General features: G+C 36.2%; 1 protein-coding gene across 1 annotated transcript in view; it reads left to right on the top strand.

Moving 5' to 3' along the window:
• Positions 1 to 14,982, top strand: part of Nxph2 (neurexophilin 2) — a 122,150-nt gene extending 107,168 nt beyond the window's left edge. Inside the window, exon 2 of the mRNA XM_090343130.1 lies at positions 12,590 to 14,982. Coding sequence (XP_090199256.1) covers positions 12,590 to 13,333 — 744 coding nt within the window. The 3' untranslated portion in view covers positions 13,334 to 14,982. The remainder of the gene's footprint in view (positions 1 to 12,589) is intronic.
• The last annotated feature ends 499 nt before the right edge of the window (positions 14,983 to 15,481 follow it).

The following is a 15,481-nucleotide window of genomic DNA, read 5'->3' on the forward strand; positions in this document are numbered from 1 at the left end:
GTCCTTTTATCAGAAATTAGAAGGTACCCTGGTTGGTTTTGTATAGCTTGAATCAAATGAGATTGCCTTCTCACTTCGTTTTACTGGGGATATATTGCCACATACAGCAACCTCTTATCACAAGGTTTCTTTAATATTTCCTTGCAGCTGATTTGACAGTTTGTTTAGAGAGTCCTTTCTGGTTGGCTTCTGAATACAAAATAAATTCTGTATTTTTTTCTGACATTCTCCTCAAGTGTTTACTGAGAATTCTCAGCATGAAAACATGTGTTTATGTGTATGTTACTTGTGTTTAATAGCATATGGGCATAAGTGTGCATGGGTGTGTTATGTGTGTACTGAGCTTTTTAGAAGTACTTAAGTTACCGATTTTTGAGCTTACTGTCATCAAGATAAAATAAGAATTGCCATATTTAACCTTAGCAATAAAGCTACTGCCAAGCAATGCAATCTAGCCTTTTTTTGGCTCTTACTGCTAAGATTTCTGTCTTCACACTTATATTTCCTGTTAGCTCATGTATCAATTTAGTAAAATGTAAAGGGTAGCTATTAAAAGATATCTGGAAAGTACAATGAGTTTGCCCCTCTCAGCAGGAAGCGTGTCCACTGTTTAGCTTTCTTCTCTAAGCAATCATTTGTTTTCCAACTCGCAAAATGAATTTTCAAACAATGCCACATTGTGCCATGCAATATTAATAGGTGCAATTAATACATTGATAGATGTTTGACTCTTTCATTCTTCATCTCTTTTTGTCATTCTTTGTCTAATCTACTGTGACAGTTCTGTAATAGAGCACCAGAAATATGACCCTAGGGCTAGTCGTAAGACTAATCATCAATATAGCATTGCATGTTGTCCAGCAGAAATGTGTTCCCGTGCTGTCAGCAAGGATGATGTTCTGGAAAATCTCTACCCAGAGAAAGCTTCCCAAGATTTATTTACAAGCAAAAAAAAAAAAATTAATGGGATGCTGAGTTCGATCTCAATAATGGTTTTATTTATTTATTTTTCTGCTGAGCAAGTTGTCATTTAGTTTTTACTGTAGCATACAGGACAGGATTGTTAAAACACATATAAACTATGCAATATATAAGGTATGGAAGCAAGGAGCATGAGACTTTGGAGCAACTCTCCTTATTGGTCTTTAAGTTTTCCACTGTAATGGATTAAAAAACCATCTTGAGGTTATATTGCAGTAATCATTTAAGGAGTCTTGGCTTAAATTAATTTACTTAGTTATATAGGTCAACTTGTTCTATGAACAAGCTACAAAGCATGCCAGTTATACTTTCTAACTGGTATGTGACTATCATTGTCACTCTGGAAGAACAATAATGCTTCTAGGATATCCAACAGGCACAAACCAGCTGCCCCATAAATATTTGAAGATCTCTATTGTGTATATGTTGCATGCCAATATTTTCTCTTTTTGGGGAGGCAGTCCTGGAGCTTGAACTCTAGGCCTAGGCACTGTCCCTGAGCTTTTCAGCTCAAGGCTACTGTCCTACCACTTGAGTCACAGTGCCACTTGCAGTTTTCTGGTGGTTAATTGGAGATCAGAGTCTCACAGACTTTTGTGCCAGAACTGGCTTTGAATTGCCATCCTCGGATCCAGACTCCTGAGTAGTTAGGATTACAGGCATGAGTCACCAGCGCCCAGTATGCCAATCTTTTTATCAAGAAAAAGTCAACTCATCTAGCTTGTTACAGATTCACATGAGGGAACACCAAGTTCTTCCTCATGATCCTCTCTGTTCCACAAAGGAGTACACATTTTTGATGTGTTTTAAAATAGATATAGCCTTCCTTTGAAAATGATTATATATGTAAGCACTATATATTATACCAATTATGTCACAGTAAGCCAGCATAGACTGTAATTATCTTATGTTCATTTTTCTTTTTTACATATATTTTTTATTGTAATTAATAGAAGGGTTACATTATATTCGCCAGATAGAAGGTGCATTACTTCACATACATTGATACCCTTTCTCATGTCTTGGTCCTCATTTCCCTCCCCCCTACCCCCACCCTTCATCTTGTTTTCCCCCTTCCCTATCCAATTTTAAATAACCAAATACAAATATATCCAATATATCAGACAACAAAGTGAGATACTGTAACAATATGAGATAACCAAGGGACAGCACAAGAGATATGTGGAACACAGAAATCTGAACTCTTCTCAAGGTATAAATGTCTCTTTCATATTACACCTATGGAAAAATTTTGATAGCTTGTCTTTTTTTCTGCCAGTCCTGAGTTGAACTCAGGGCCTGAGCACTGTCCTTGGGCATTCCTCAAGGCTAGTGCTCTACCACTTGAGCCACAGCACCACTTTCAGCTTTTTCTATATAAGTGGTACCGAGGAATTGAACCTAGGTCTTGGTGCATACTAGGCAAGCACTCTACCACTAGGACATGCTCCCAGTCCCGGGCTTGGTTTTCTTTTACATGTAGAACATTTTTTAGCCTTTGTAATAATGTTGATCAGTAGCTAGACTCATTTACTAGTAAGTTTGTAAGACACCTTTGATGACAAAGGTCAAGTATTATTTTTAAATATTCTTAAATACCTATGGCATGTTTACTTTAGTATCAAGTGTCATTAATGTATATTGATATTAATTATATAGATTTAATGAGAGCATTGTATAATAATTCCACAGAGGTCTGACTACCACAGAACACAAAACTAAAAGTCACACACCCTTCAAAGTCCACTGGAGTTTTAAGAAATACAAGGCCTACTAAGAAGATGACTTTTCCTAACACTGCACTGCAAATCAGACTCCATGAAAATTGAATATTGGAGCTTGTTTAAGCTTGTAAAAAGTCACCATTACAAGAAAAAATAAATAACTATACTTTTGTAATGTTATCGTACTCTCAATAGTAATTATAAGCAAATCAATACACAATTTGGATCAAGTGATATGGGAATATAAAATACAATGGTTGATTTGTTTTTCTTGTGGCTAATTCATTCTTTATCAACTACCAACTGGAAAATCTTAGATTTCATTTCTCTCATTTAAATAAATATGTCAATTGCTCAGTTCTTGTTCAATCCTTGCCCTATTACCTATATTATTCTTTATATTAGAATCAATATTCTACATTTCCTGTTATATTAAAACATACAGCATTAACTAGAGACTTGTGAATTCTTATTTGTTGGAATATGTCTTTAACGTGTCATCTCAATGCTTCTGTACAAATTGTATAAATACAAAGACTGTGTTTGTCTCTTCAGCAAACACTCCCAGTTTCGAGAACATAAATTCAGGTACCCAAAATATGTTTGGAAAGCCGGTGCTGAATAAGTGAATGCACACATGGTAGAGCACAAGTGCAAATCTATTTCTGCTCTGCTATGTGGTCCTCTCCTTACAACAGTCACTGCCACAGCAATACTCACAAGAGAGTATGTTGGAAATGAACTTTACAGCTTGGGGGTGTGAGGAGTATGGGTTAAAGGGAGGGAAAGTGGGAGAAAAATGTGGGAGGAGGTAACAGTGACAAGAAACTTACCACTACCTTACATATGTATCTGCAACCCCTCTGTGCATCACCTTGATGATAAAATTAACTGATAATCATAATAGAATAGCAAAAGAAGAGTCCCTGTCAATGAATTCCCCTCACTATAAGTCCCTTTCCATCTCACAGATCCCTTTGTCTCTTTAAAGTGCAACCTTTTACAATTTCACTGTTAAGTAAACCAGATACAGAAAAAGGACATGCTTGCACAAGGTCCCAGGACAGTTTAGTAACTGTGCCAAAGGTCCACTTATATTTTCCTGATTCCCAGCACTTCTAGGAAACCAAAGCAGTATTGCTCCTGTCTCATCCTTCCCTGCTCAGGCCTTACTTGTCCTGACTGGCCTGATAGGCCTTGCATCTTTTGTTGATTCCTTCACCGTAAGAGTGATTAATTTGATTGGATAAATTCAGCTATTGAAGGACAGGGGAGCTGACTTTTTCTACTGTAGACATTCTATTGGGACATTCCACTTTTCTGCCCAGTCCAGGGATTTGCATGAACTCCCCATGTGGGAGTTCAGTAGCACTTTTCTGATGGCAGGTATAGACAAAAGTCAATGTAATAGTCTGGTGCAGATGGCTCATGCCTCTAATTTAACCATTCAGGAGGCTAAAGTCTGACAACAGCAGTTTGAAGCCAATCTGGGCTTCTATAAGATTCTTAATCTGTAAGACTCTCAATCTGTAAGGTTTTTATTTCCATTAAATGACAAAAAAGAAAAAAGAAAAAAGCCAGAAGTGTAGCTGTGGCTCAAGTAGTAGGGCACTAGCCTTGAGCACAAAATTTCAGCGATAGCACCCAGACTCACATTTCAAGTCCCAGGACAGGCACACATGCATATCTGTGAGCATGCACACACACACACACACACACACACACACACACACACACACACACACACCCCAATGAGTAATGAATGTAGTCCTGAATAAAAATATATCATGTATTGGTGAAACTAGTTCTCAGCTGTCACAGATTTCCTATTTTGTTAAGAAGAGTATGTTAACAAAATAGGAAATCTTCTAATGTTTTCCTGCTAAGTCAAGAGAAGCATATTTAGCAACAGAGGGTTTAAAGGGCTCATCTGGAATTAGGAAATCATGTATCCTTTACTCCCCTGTTGCCATGTAAGTAGAGAGTCAATAAGTGCTGAACAAATGTGCCACATAGAATTGTTAAATACTGGCCAAGAAGAGCAAGGTTGCTTCCTTTGTGGTCACTTTAAATAAGAAAAATATCATTTATTTTTCTTCTTCTTCATCTCTTTTTTTTTTTGCCAGTCCAGGGCTTGAGCTCACAGGGCCTGGGCACTGTCCTTTATTTTCTCAAGGCTAGAGCTCTACCACTTGTGTTAAAGCACCACTTTCCAGCTTTTTTCTATGTCTGTGGTACGGAGTGGATGCTATGCAAGCACTCTACCACTAGGCCAAAACTCCCAGCCCAAGAAAAATGTCATTTATTAAGAAAGATATAGGATGGATTTATTTGTTCCGATACTGGTGTGTTGGTATTAAATAGAATTTGAGTATCAGAAGTTGAAAGCTTAAAACTTCTGTTATTAATTTTTGCTTTTGGAATTTTTATTATTATTAAGTGTTAATTTTTTCTCTCTCGCACAATTGAGACCCCAGCCTCACATGTAGCTAAAAAGAGAGGAAGCAATACTATTATGATGACAGGCATGTAGAAAGTGGTTTTCCTGTATTAGTGCCAAAGATCTGAATATCCTAAAGCTCAAAAGAAAACAAGATCCATCCTGTAATCCTAGCAGTTGGAATGTTGAGGCAGGAGAATCACAGTGTGATTCAAATGAGCCTTTGTAGAGTTACAAATCAGGAAGGAAGGAAAGAAGGAAGGAAGGAAGGAAGGAAAGATGAAAGAGAAAGAGAAAATGAGAAAAAGAAAAAGAAGTTATCTGTGAAGATATCTTTAATTAATTCCATTCCATTTAGTCAAAACTTGCATAGAAGTTTTCATCTTAGAGTTGCTTGTTTCTCTTTGGGCGTATAGAATTAATTACTGTACATGGACTGGCTCCTGCTAAGAAGGGACTTGTGATTCTGATACATTTCACAAGTAATTCCAATGTATACAAGATATGTATGGAACATGCTCTTCTTTATGGTGCTACTAATGATCAAATTAGGCCAAATTTTAAGACATTAATATTAAACAAAAAATAAAATAATAATACAATATTGGGGTTAGACATAAAATTGCAAAATAATTTAGAAAGACTGTGAATTCCTAAAAACCCAAAATTATGTTATTCAAAAATATCTTGAAGTTATACATTAAAATGTTTGAATTTTTATTTTAAAACTATCAGGGCTGTGAGTTTGGCCTAGTGGTAGAGTGCTTGCCTAGCATGCATGAAGACCCGGGTTCGATTTCTTGGTACCACATACTTAGAAAAAGCCAGAAGTGGTGCTGAGGCTCAAGTGGTCAAGCTTTAGCCTTGATAAAAATCCAAGGACAGTACTCAGGTCCTGAGCTTAAGCCCAGGACTGGCAAAAAAAAAAAAAAATCAATCCTGAACCAAGATGCCATTGAATGTAATTTAAATTGCACTAAGTTTAAGAAAAGAAAACTCTTCAAGCCTTATGAGAATTATAAAAGCAAGACTTTTTGGTACGAATCTTTCCTACATAATCCATAGTATCAAGGTCAATGACAATCTCAAGTCCTTAAAAATGATATCATGACTTCATATCTGGGTTCTTCCTCTCCCAAACCTATCATCTCAGACTAATTATGAGGAAAGCACCAGAAAAAGCCAAGTTGGAAACTGTTTTACAAAATATCTGACCAGTATTTATCAAAACATTCAGTCACATGAAACAAAGAAAATCTAAGTAATTGTCTCATGCAAGAGAAGCTCAAGGTTTCATAATGACCAAATATGTTGACATTTTTTTCAGACTATTGTAATTAAGTCAATAAAATAAAATACCTAAGGACAACTAAGTAAAGTTTAAGGGTTAGTAGTGGTTCATTACTTGTGTGAAGTTCATTGGAGTAATAGATATTAACAATGGAGAGAACTGGGAGCAGGATATATAGGAATTCTTGCATTGTTCAACTTTTCTATAAACTACAGTTTAGCCATAATAAGATGCTAATTAAAGGAATATGCAGCAGATACATTTAAAAATGTCTTTTCTGATATAATGTTTTCAGGGGAAGATGTCTTTTAGTTTATAAATTATTTCCATAATTTGTGACAGTTCTCACATCTGCTACTATATAATTCATTGCAAGCTCTCTGCCTCTTGGGACAAAAGGCATTTAATTATCAGTGAAATTCAACTTCAGCTTGTTATGATGAATGATTTGAACCTGTCATCTTCAACCCCCCCAAACCTGCAAAAAACAAAAGAACTGAAATGAAATACAGTCTTATTGCACTGCCCCCTTCCTTCCACCTGCTTCATTTAATTGATGAAGGTTTGAGCTTTTATTAATCTTTTTGAGCTCTTATGTGAGATGCAGAAAAAGCTAATATGATATCATTGTATCTAGCTAATGTGTGTGCTTTGTGAAATTGATACACCCTGCCAAGACATAAATTACTTAAGCTTTGATAAATGTGTTGAAATCATGGAATGTTCAAACAGATAAAGCACAGCAATCCCTCTTTCTTTCCCTTCTTAAAACTCCATTTTGTGCCTGAGGTTAAATGTGCTCGCATTATCATTGTAATAAGATGGGACAAAAGACAGCAGTGATGCTGAAATGAGCACAAAGAGCCCAGTGGAATACAAAAGCAACCAGCAGGATACATCCATGTATTTGTACCTATCAACAATCTTGCCTCACACAGAGGGGTTTGCCATCAGGTTCAGAACCACCCACAACCTTCTCAGCTGTGTCGCATCACAGAAGCTGTCTGCTGGGGAATGAGGGTGCCTGCTGGATGCTCTGTAAGTTCAGATTCCTATGCTGAGTCATATGATGTCAGAATCAGCGATCCATAAACACATTTTGTCAGCAAAGAGAAATCACCGGAACCTGTGATCTGAATGTGCCTCAGCTGCCAATGCAGCTGAACACACTGAAGAAGTGATTGATGTCCTGGGGTTGAGAAGGTTGATTCCTACGTGGTTATTAATTTATCACATGGAATGGAACAAGTTAGTCAATTAAATGCTAATCAATGTAGTCTTGATTCATATAATCCTTTGGAAACATTTCTTGAGTAGGAGATCTGAAGTGCCCATTGGACCATGGAGGGGTCATCAGTCATTGAATGCCTTTTGTCAAGGATTTGGCTCCAACTATTCTTACATTTAGTCCTTTCATACAGCCAGCAAAGGATACAGGGAAAAACTGGGATTCAGGTCATGAAGTTATGCAAGGGGTGATGATGTCATCAGATACCAAATATTGTGCTTTGTTCTGCCATTCCAGGCTGCTTCCCAGTGAGAAGTAGGAATGAGATTTAATAGCCTCCATTTTCCATGACTATGTCTTCTGAGTTTAAGCATGAGCCTTGGAAGCTTCAGCCATGGCCTTGGGCATGAAACCATCACACAGGCATGATATATGGGAGTGTGCTTTCTCACTAGAAATGCTATATATAATAAAGGAAGGCTGGAAAAGTTAAGTCAAAGGGAGAAAGAGTTGGAGGGATAGAGTTAGCAGCTTCTACTAGTATATTATTGCAGACTAACTGAAATTCAAACTGAGTTTGAAAATCAGTACTTTTGGTAACTCTCTGTGTAAAATAATGAGATGAATTTATATACATCTTTTCTGAATTTGGATAACCATGTCAAAAGAAGTTAGAAAGGTGATGATTTAGGGAAAGCAAACATGATTCAGTGTACATATATAATATATATATCCACATCCACATATATGTATACTTTTACACATGTAATCATATATATGTGTATACATATGACCTAAGTAGTTTTTATCTGAGTGCTTTTGCTAGAAAAGGGACATGTTATCAATCTGTAGCTTTGGTTAAATATTTTTGTAGGAAGTGGCACTGTGGCTCAAGTGTTATAGCACTAGTCTTGAGGTGAAGAGCTCAGGGACAGTGCCCAGGCCCAGAGTTCAAGTCCACAACTGACAATAAATAAATAAATAAATAAATATAAAAAAATAAATAAATAAATAATTTTAATCTCGAATTACTCCAGAAGTTGTTCTTGGTGCTGGGAGCATGGCCTAGTAGGAAAGTGCTTGCCTAGCATACAGGAAGACTTGGGTTTAATTCCTTGGTATCATATACACAGAAAAAGCTAGAAGTAGTGCTGTGGCTCAAGTGGTAGATGTCTAGCCTTAAAAAAGCCCAAGGACAGTGCTCATGCCCTGAGTTCAGTCCCTGTTACTGGAAAAAAATATAGATAGATAGGTAGATAGATAGATAGATAGATAGATAGATAGATAGATAGATCATCTTTAAAATAACAAGTTCCTTCAGTAGACTGGGAAATGAAGAATTATAATTTGAATGAATTTCTTAGAAATTAATTTTTATGAAAGTATGTTCTGAAAAGTTAAAGAACCTTTCTTAAAACATTAGTATTGCATCCTGTCTTTCTATTTGATTAGTGGTGTTTTTTTTTAATTAAATTTATACACACTTATTTCTGCTGTGAGTCATATGTTTTGGATGTATTTCTGTTACATTATGATTTACTTCCAGGAAAATCTAAAAATCTTTAAAAAGAGTTTAAGTTAATGTTCATTTAATATTATCATTGAAGAACCTTAGAATCATTACAATGGAAGTCCTAGAAATAAGCATATCCTAAGATGTTGGGGTTTTTAACATATTGTCTGAAATACATCAAAACCACCTACATGAAGATGCTATATGATTACAAAACCTACTTGTGTTTGAATGGTAATCTCAATGTTTATAGACTTTCAATAACAGAGGAGTAAATTGAGCAAAGCCCTCAATCAAGAGAAATGACATCAGCAGAAAAATTTCAGGGAAAATGTGTACGAGATGACAAACAGAGATGGAGAGAAAGAAAAGAAAAAGTAGACTGATCCTGGTAGCCAAGAGTGTTTTCATATTTGTGGTTGAAAAACATTTTGAATAGAAAATTTACTAATGAATGTTAATTACTAGTAAATGTGTGAAGAACATAAATTATGGTATTTTAAGCATCTTACAAAGGAAGAATGATGAAAGGGATATGCCCTATGAAAGAGAAAGAAAACAAGCCCGAGGAAAGAAGTTTTGAAGCTGTACCAAGTCAAGGAATCGAGATCAGCAAGCAAGCATTTCTTTAAGACAGAAGTGCTCGGCAAACGGTAGGCCAACCTGTTAGTACTTCTGAAGCAGGAAAACCTAAAACACTGGAGATTGTGAAAACTAGGTAATAGATTATGGGCAATGAGAATGATGCTCACGGGAAGTAGAAATTGGATCATGATAATCAGACAGAAAGAGTATCCTATCGGTCCAGATAACCTTATCCTTTCTCTGGAGAGAGGCCAGGACACATCACTTGGACCAACTCACACCAGTTCTCAGCAAAACTCAAATCAGACCTGGAACCAGACTACCAATCTCCATGGGCTGTTGACATTTAGTTTCTGCATATCACAATAAGAGTGTTCAATGATGCTTTTAGTGCTCTTCACAAATGCAGTAACATTTTTAAGACACAGAGTGATCTGATTAAAGCTATATATGCTTTAATTTTCATTGCCTTATTTATATTATATTTTTATATTTTGTTCATAATTTAATTATTTCATTTATTATGACAGCATGAAAGTTGTATGTCAAATGATTAGGTGATATAACACTTTGTAAGCTAATATTTAAATAAAATATTTGGGTAGAAAACTACAGTTACAGTACCACATATTTTGAGAACCAAATTCTGGATTATGATCCTTATTTTCTTGGTGATTATGAAATCCTAACAAATAGAGAAAGAAGGAAGTATCAAATGCACATTGTACAAGCCCTAAGAAGAGACCAGATGTGTTTGACTTAAAAAATATAAAATTATATCAATATACTCTTTTTCAACTTCAGTAATTTTAGGACGAGAAACACATTTTAAAACACACACACATCTCATATATATCGAGTCCTTGGATTCCTACTTTGCAGCAATCCTGATCTAAATGGTGACACTTTTCAAAATATTCTGTTAGAATTTAAGTGTACAAGCATCATTTGTACTTCTAGAGACTGACCTCAGGACTTCAGACTTGCTAAGCAAGTATTCTATCTCTTGAGCCATGCCTCTTGTCGTTTTGCTTTTTTTTTGCCAGTCATGGAGCTTGAACTCAGGGACTAGGCACTGCTCTTGGACACTTTTTGCTCAAGGCTGATGCTCTGCCACTTGAGCCACAGCATCACTTTCAGCTTTTTCTATGCATATGGTTCCAAAGATTCAAACCCAGTGCATCATGCATACGAGACCAGCACTCTACCACTATGCTACACTTCCAGTCCTTTCTTTCTTTCTTTCTTTCTTTCTTTCTTTCTTTCTTTCTTTCTTTCTTTCTTTCTTTTTCTTTCGTCCAGACAGAGTCTTACACTTTTGGCTAGGTGGCCTGGGAAAACAATCTTCACAAGTATCTGCCATTACAGATATGCACTACTAATCCCAGATTAAACTTCTAAACTTTCATGACTATACCAAATGGTTTCTTGAATTATCAGGCTATACCATACATTCTTGTGTAGTATTTATAATTCAAGCAATGTTTATGCTAAAATGGAATGCAATACTATCTAAAATAATCTGACATCAGTTGTACAAAGTGTTTTGAAGAATCTAAGACTAGAGACACAGTCCCTAAACACAGCCTAGCTTCCTTTTTTAATTCCATATATTTTTATTGTAATTAATATAAGGGTTACATTATATTTATCAGATAGAAGGTGCATTACTTCACACTTCTTAGGGCATCCTTTTCACCATGATGACAGTTCTCCATGGAATCATTACAAAAGGGGTTTGTGCCACTGGAGATAAGAACCTATCTGTGTTTCCAAAAGAAATCTGTACTTTCCAGACTTTATAACTCATCCATAAATATTTGCTCCAAGCAAGAGTTGTCAGATTCCATCTGACTTAACTGAATGATTGTGAGAAACCATGAGGACACATACTACAAAGAGCATAAAAAGGAAAATACAGTGGCATTTCAGTGCCTATAATCTATAGCCAGATAATGTAAGCTTGTAAAACAAAGGCACATAACTTGTGTATCATTTCCATATTCGAGTTAATTTTGTTGTAGTGAAACTTACCAAATCATAAGTAGTTTGTAAATGTATACATTCCACATTTATTTCTGTTTCCAGAAAAGTAACCAAGTGTACTGTTCCCACAAATTAATCTTTTGTAGAATTTTAATACTAACCACATGCTTTCTGTTAGAGTTTGTGTTGCGGTCGTATTCTTCTATAAAATTGCCTTAAACCACTGAATATACTGATAACAATAATAATTTCAAATACATTTAAAAGACTTATTTCTACCTTATATTCAGGTGATTTATAAATCATTGGCACAATACAGCATCTAGAATTGTCTTCCACAGGAAGGACAAGATCTCAGAATTTCTATGACTTTATCACATGAGTGGCCAACAATATCCTCCTCAACTTTCGGAGAGAATGTTGAAAGAGATGACATTGATCCAGATATATTGTATTCACAAACTCCTCCATTAAATAGCAGATCCTTTGTACCAGTATTTAAAAATAAAAAGAATTAAAAAATTTAGAAAAAGAAAAGAGGAAGACTAGAAAATGGATGCCACACCAGCATATGAAAATGAAATCCCTTCTTCTTACCCTCACCATGTTAACTGTTATACTGTTTTACATCACTCACATTAAATATTCACCTCAGAGTACTGAGCCCCGCTGTGTATGTGTTTATCAGGTGCCTGTGAGAGAAAGCAAAAAATAAAAGAGAAGAAAGGGAGAGAAAGGGTATTTAGCAAGAACATAAACAATACTGAGCTTCTCTTCTGTTTCTGTGTGCATGCTCAAAGCATATCCTGAAGATTATTTCTCTTTCTTCTCTTCTCCACAGCTGTTTTGTGAGAGTAAAGAGGTGGTGCCTGCCACAGAGGGTCTGGATTGGGAGGATAAAGATGCTGCAGGAACGCTGGTTGGAAACGTGGTTCACTCAAGGATTATCAGTCCCCTGCGTCTGTTCGTGAAACAATCTCCAGCACCCAAGCCCGGTCCACTGGCCTATGCAGACAGCATGGACACCTTTTGGGATTGGCTGGCCAACATCACAGAGGTCCAGGAGCCATTAACGAGAACTAAACGCCGGCCAATAGTTAAGACAGGAAAATTTAAGAAAATGTTTGGATGGGGTGACTTTCATTCCAACATTAAAACTGTCAAACTCAACCTCCTCATCACGGGGAAAATTGTCGACCATGGAAATGGAACCTTCAGTGTTTATTTCCGGCATAATTCCACAGGCCTGGGTAACGTTTCGGTAAGCTTGGTCCCGCCCTCGAAAGTGGTAGAGTTTGAAGTTTCTCCCCAGTCAACCTTGGAGACCAAGGAATCCAAATCTTTCAATTGTCGCATTGAGTATGAAAAAACAGATCGGGCGAAGAAGACTGCCCTGTGCAACTTTGACCCATCCAAGATCTGCTACCAGGAGCAGACTCAGAGCCATGTGTCTTGGTTATGCTCCAAGCCCTTCAAGGTCATTTGCATTTACATTGCCTTTTACAGCGTTGATTATAAACTTGTGCAAAAGGTCTGTCCTGATTACAATTACCATAGCGAAACTCCATACTTATCTTCTGGATGAACCTCCTCACCATGATAGAAATTAAGAACATGTGTATATTTAACCAGAATGACTAAGAAACAAAGCCCAGCTCTCTGTGGTGAAGGATCCCTTTGGTTTCTGGAAGTGAACCTCAGCTCCCTATCTGGTTTTCAAGTTAAAAGAAAAAAAATAGAAGCACATTCCTATGTGAAATGTGTTTGTTTTCCATCATAAGTACCTTTATCTAAAAAGCCAAACTGCTTACCAAGACGTTACTTTCTTGTAAGATGACTAAGTTCTAGAAATATTGTTTCTCTTAAAGAACCTCAGTGGTAGCCATGTGTGAAGAAGGAACTAAATTATGCATGTAATAAGCACTGCTCTCAGAATGGGTCTGCCTTGAACTGTGTTTGGAAGGTTACCATTAAAAATAGAAAATTCAGTAAAGTAACTGGAAAGATAGTATTTGATAGATGAATTGTGTTTCTGACATTAGATCCTCTTGTTTTTATAGTACTATCTGTTTCTTCAAACCTGATATGCGGGAAGATAGGGTAATAGGGTAAAATGTATTGCCAGACTCCTCTCTGAAGTTGCCATGCTGTGCTGTAGGGGGAAACAGTGCACTATTCTCTGAAGTGGAGTTGAGTGGAACAGACTTTAAACTGTTAAATGTGTATTGGCTTCTCACAACAGGATTCTCACAGGTTTAGTAATGCTGGAGCATCAAAAAAGCAATCTTGGTGTAAATCTGAAGGAAAATCATTATATTTTCAGAAACTGACCAAACTCCATGCTGTGACATTAACAGAAATCACATAAACCTCCCATTCACTAAAGAGTTTAGGATCACAATCTATTCATTTGATAGTGTGATTTTACATAATACACAGAACAAGTCTGGGTTTGAGAGCCAAACATTTCTTTCCTAGGCAAAACGGTGAATATAAAAGTGGAATAGAGGTTTGGAAACATCAGGGATCTGGATTAATTACCTCTGGATTCCCAAATTAGGTCCTCTTTGGATTTTGTTAATCATTAGGATGAAGGATCAAACCCCAATGTGGAAATAGAAAATTACATTTGAACCTAAGCCAAGTCTTGACTACTAGGCTCCTAAAAAGACTTTGAATTTAATGTGACTTCACTCTCATTGCCCTTCTTTGATTCAGTGATGGGTGAGGGATGGGCACATAGTGCAAAACTGGATAGTGACTGAATTGCACAAAATGATTGGAAGGGTGAAGCTTCTAGTAATCAAGACTCAAAGTATGGTTACCCTTTAGAGAGTAGAAGTTAACTTCATTTTCCCCTTTCTTTCTGTAAAATATTAATGAAAGTAAAATGTTCAATTGAAGATTAAGAAAAGTATGTCTAATGAACAAAAACACTCTATCACACTGTTCAGAAAACAACAGCTCTGTTCCCCATTTGGCATTTCCAATCCTTTCCTTTTACTAGTGATATCTTCAAAGTGTTCGATTTTGTCTTTTGTAAAAATTGTACTAGGCCTAGTGTGTGGTTGTACAGGCTTGAAGTTTCTGCTCTGACTTCTTCAGGTGCTTCTGTAATTCTGTGATTGGTGAGTAATATCTTGAGACATCTTTTTATGTTTATCTAGAAACAAGGGTAAAGTACTATTTATTGTAAAGTATGTGGGAACATGTATGTATATATACTTAGAATTTTCTGTGTACAGAGAAGGTATGTGTGCACATTTCTATGTAAATAAAAGTAATTTGCTAGATCTGTCACATGTGTTCAGGGTGGTCACTTTTTAAAGATTTACTTTTGTTCTTGGTTTTCGGGGGCCACAAGGATTGTGTGTGTGTGTGTGTGTGTGTGTGTGTGTGTGTATCTCTGTGTGCATCGCTGTCCATGTGTTTTGAATAATAATAATGATTAAACATTAAGGTTTTCCTTATGTGAGAATTAAACTATGCAGCTTTGCTATGAAAATTACAGAGTAAAAGATAATTTACATCATGCATGTAATCTTGCATGCAATCATGCATGACATCTTGTAAGAACACTATAAATGTTACTTCCCGTTATGCTAATTATTATTGAAATATAAAATGAGATTTAAAACTTTTGTACAAAAATTGAGAAATATAATTTCTTACAAAGAACAAAACCTGTAAATAAATGTATACAATTCTTAGATATCATCATCCCAGATTATGG

This window comes from Megascapheus bottae, chromosome 12 (genome assembly GCF_031878675.1).
Source record: "Megascapheus bottae isolate mThoBot1 chromosome 12, mThoBot2.hap1, whole genome shotgun sequence".
Lineage (NCBI taxonomy): Eukaryota > Metazoa > Chordata > Mammalia > Rodentia > Geomyidae > Megascapheus > Megascapheus bottae.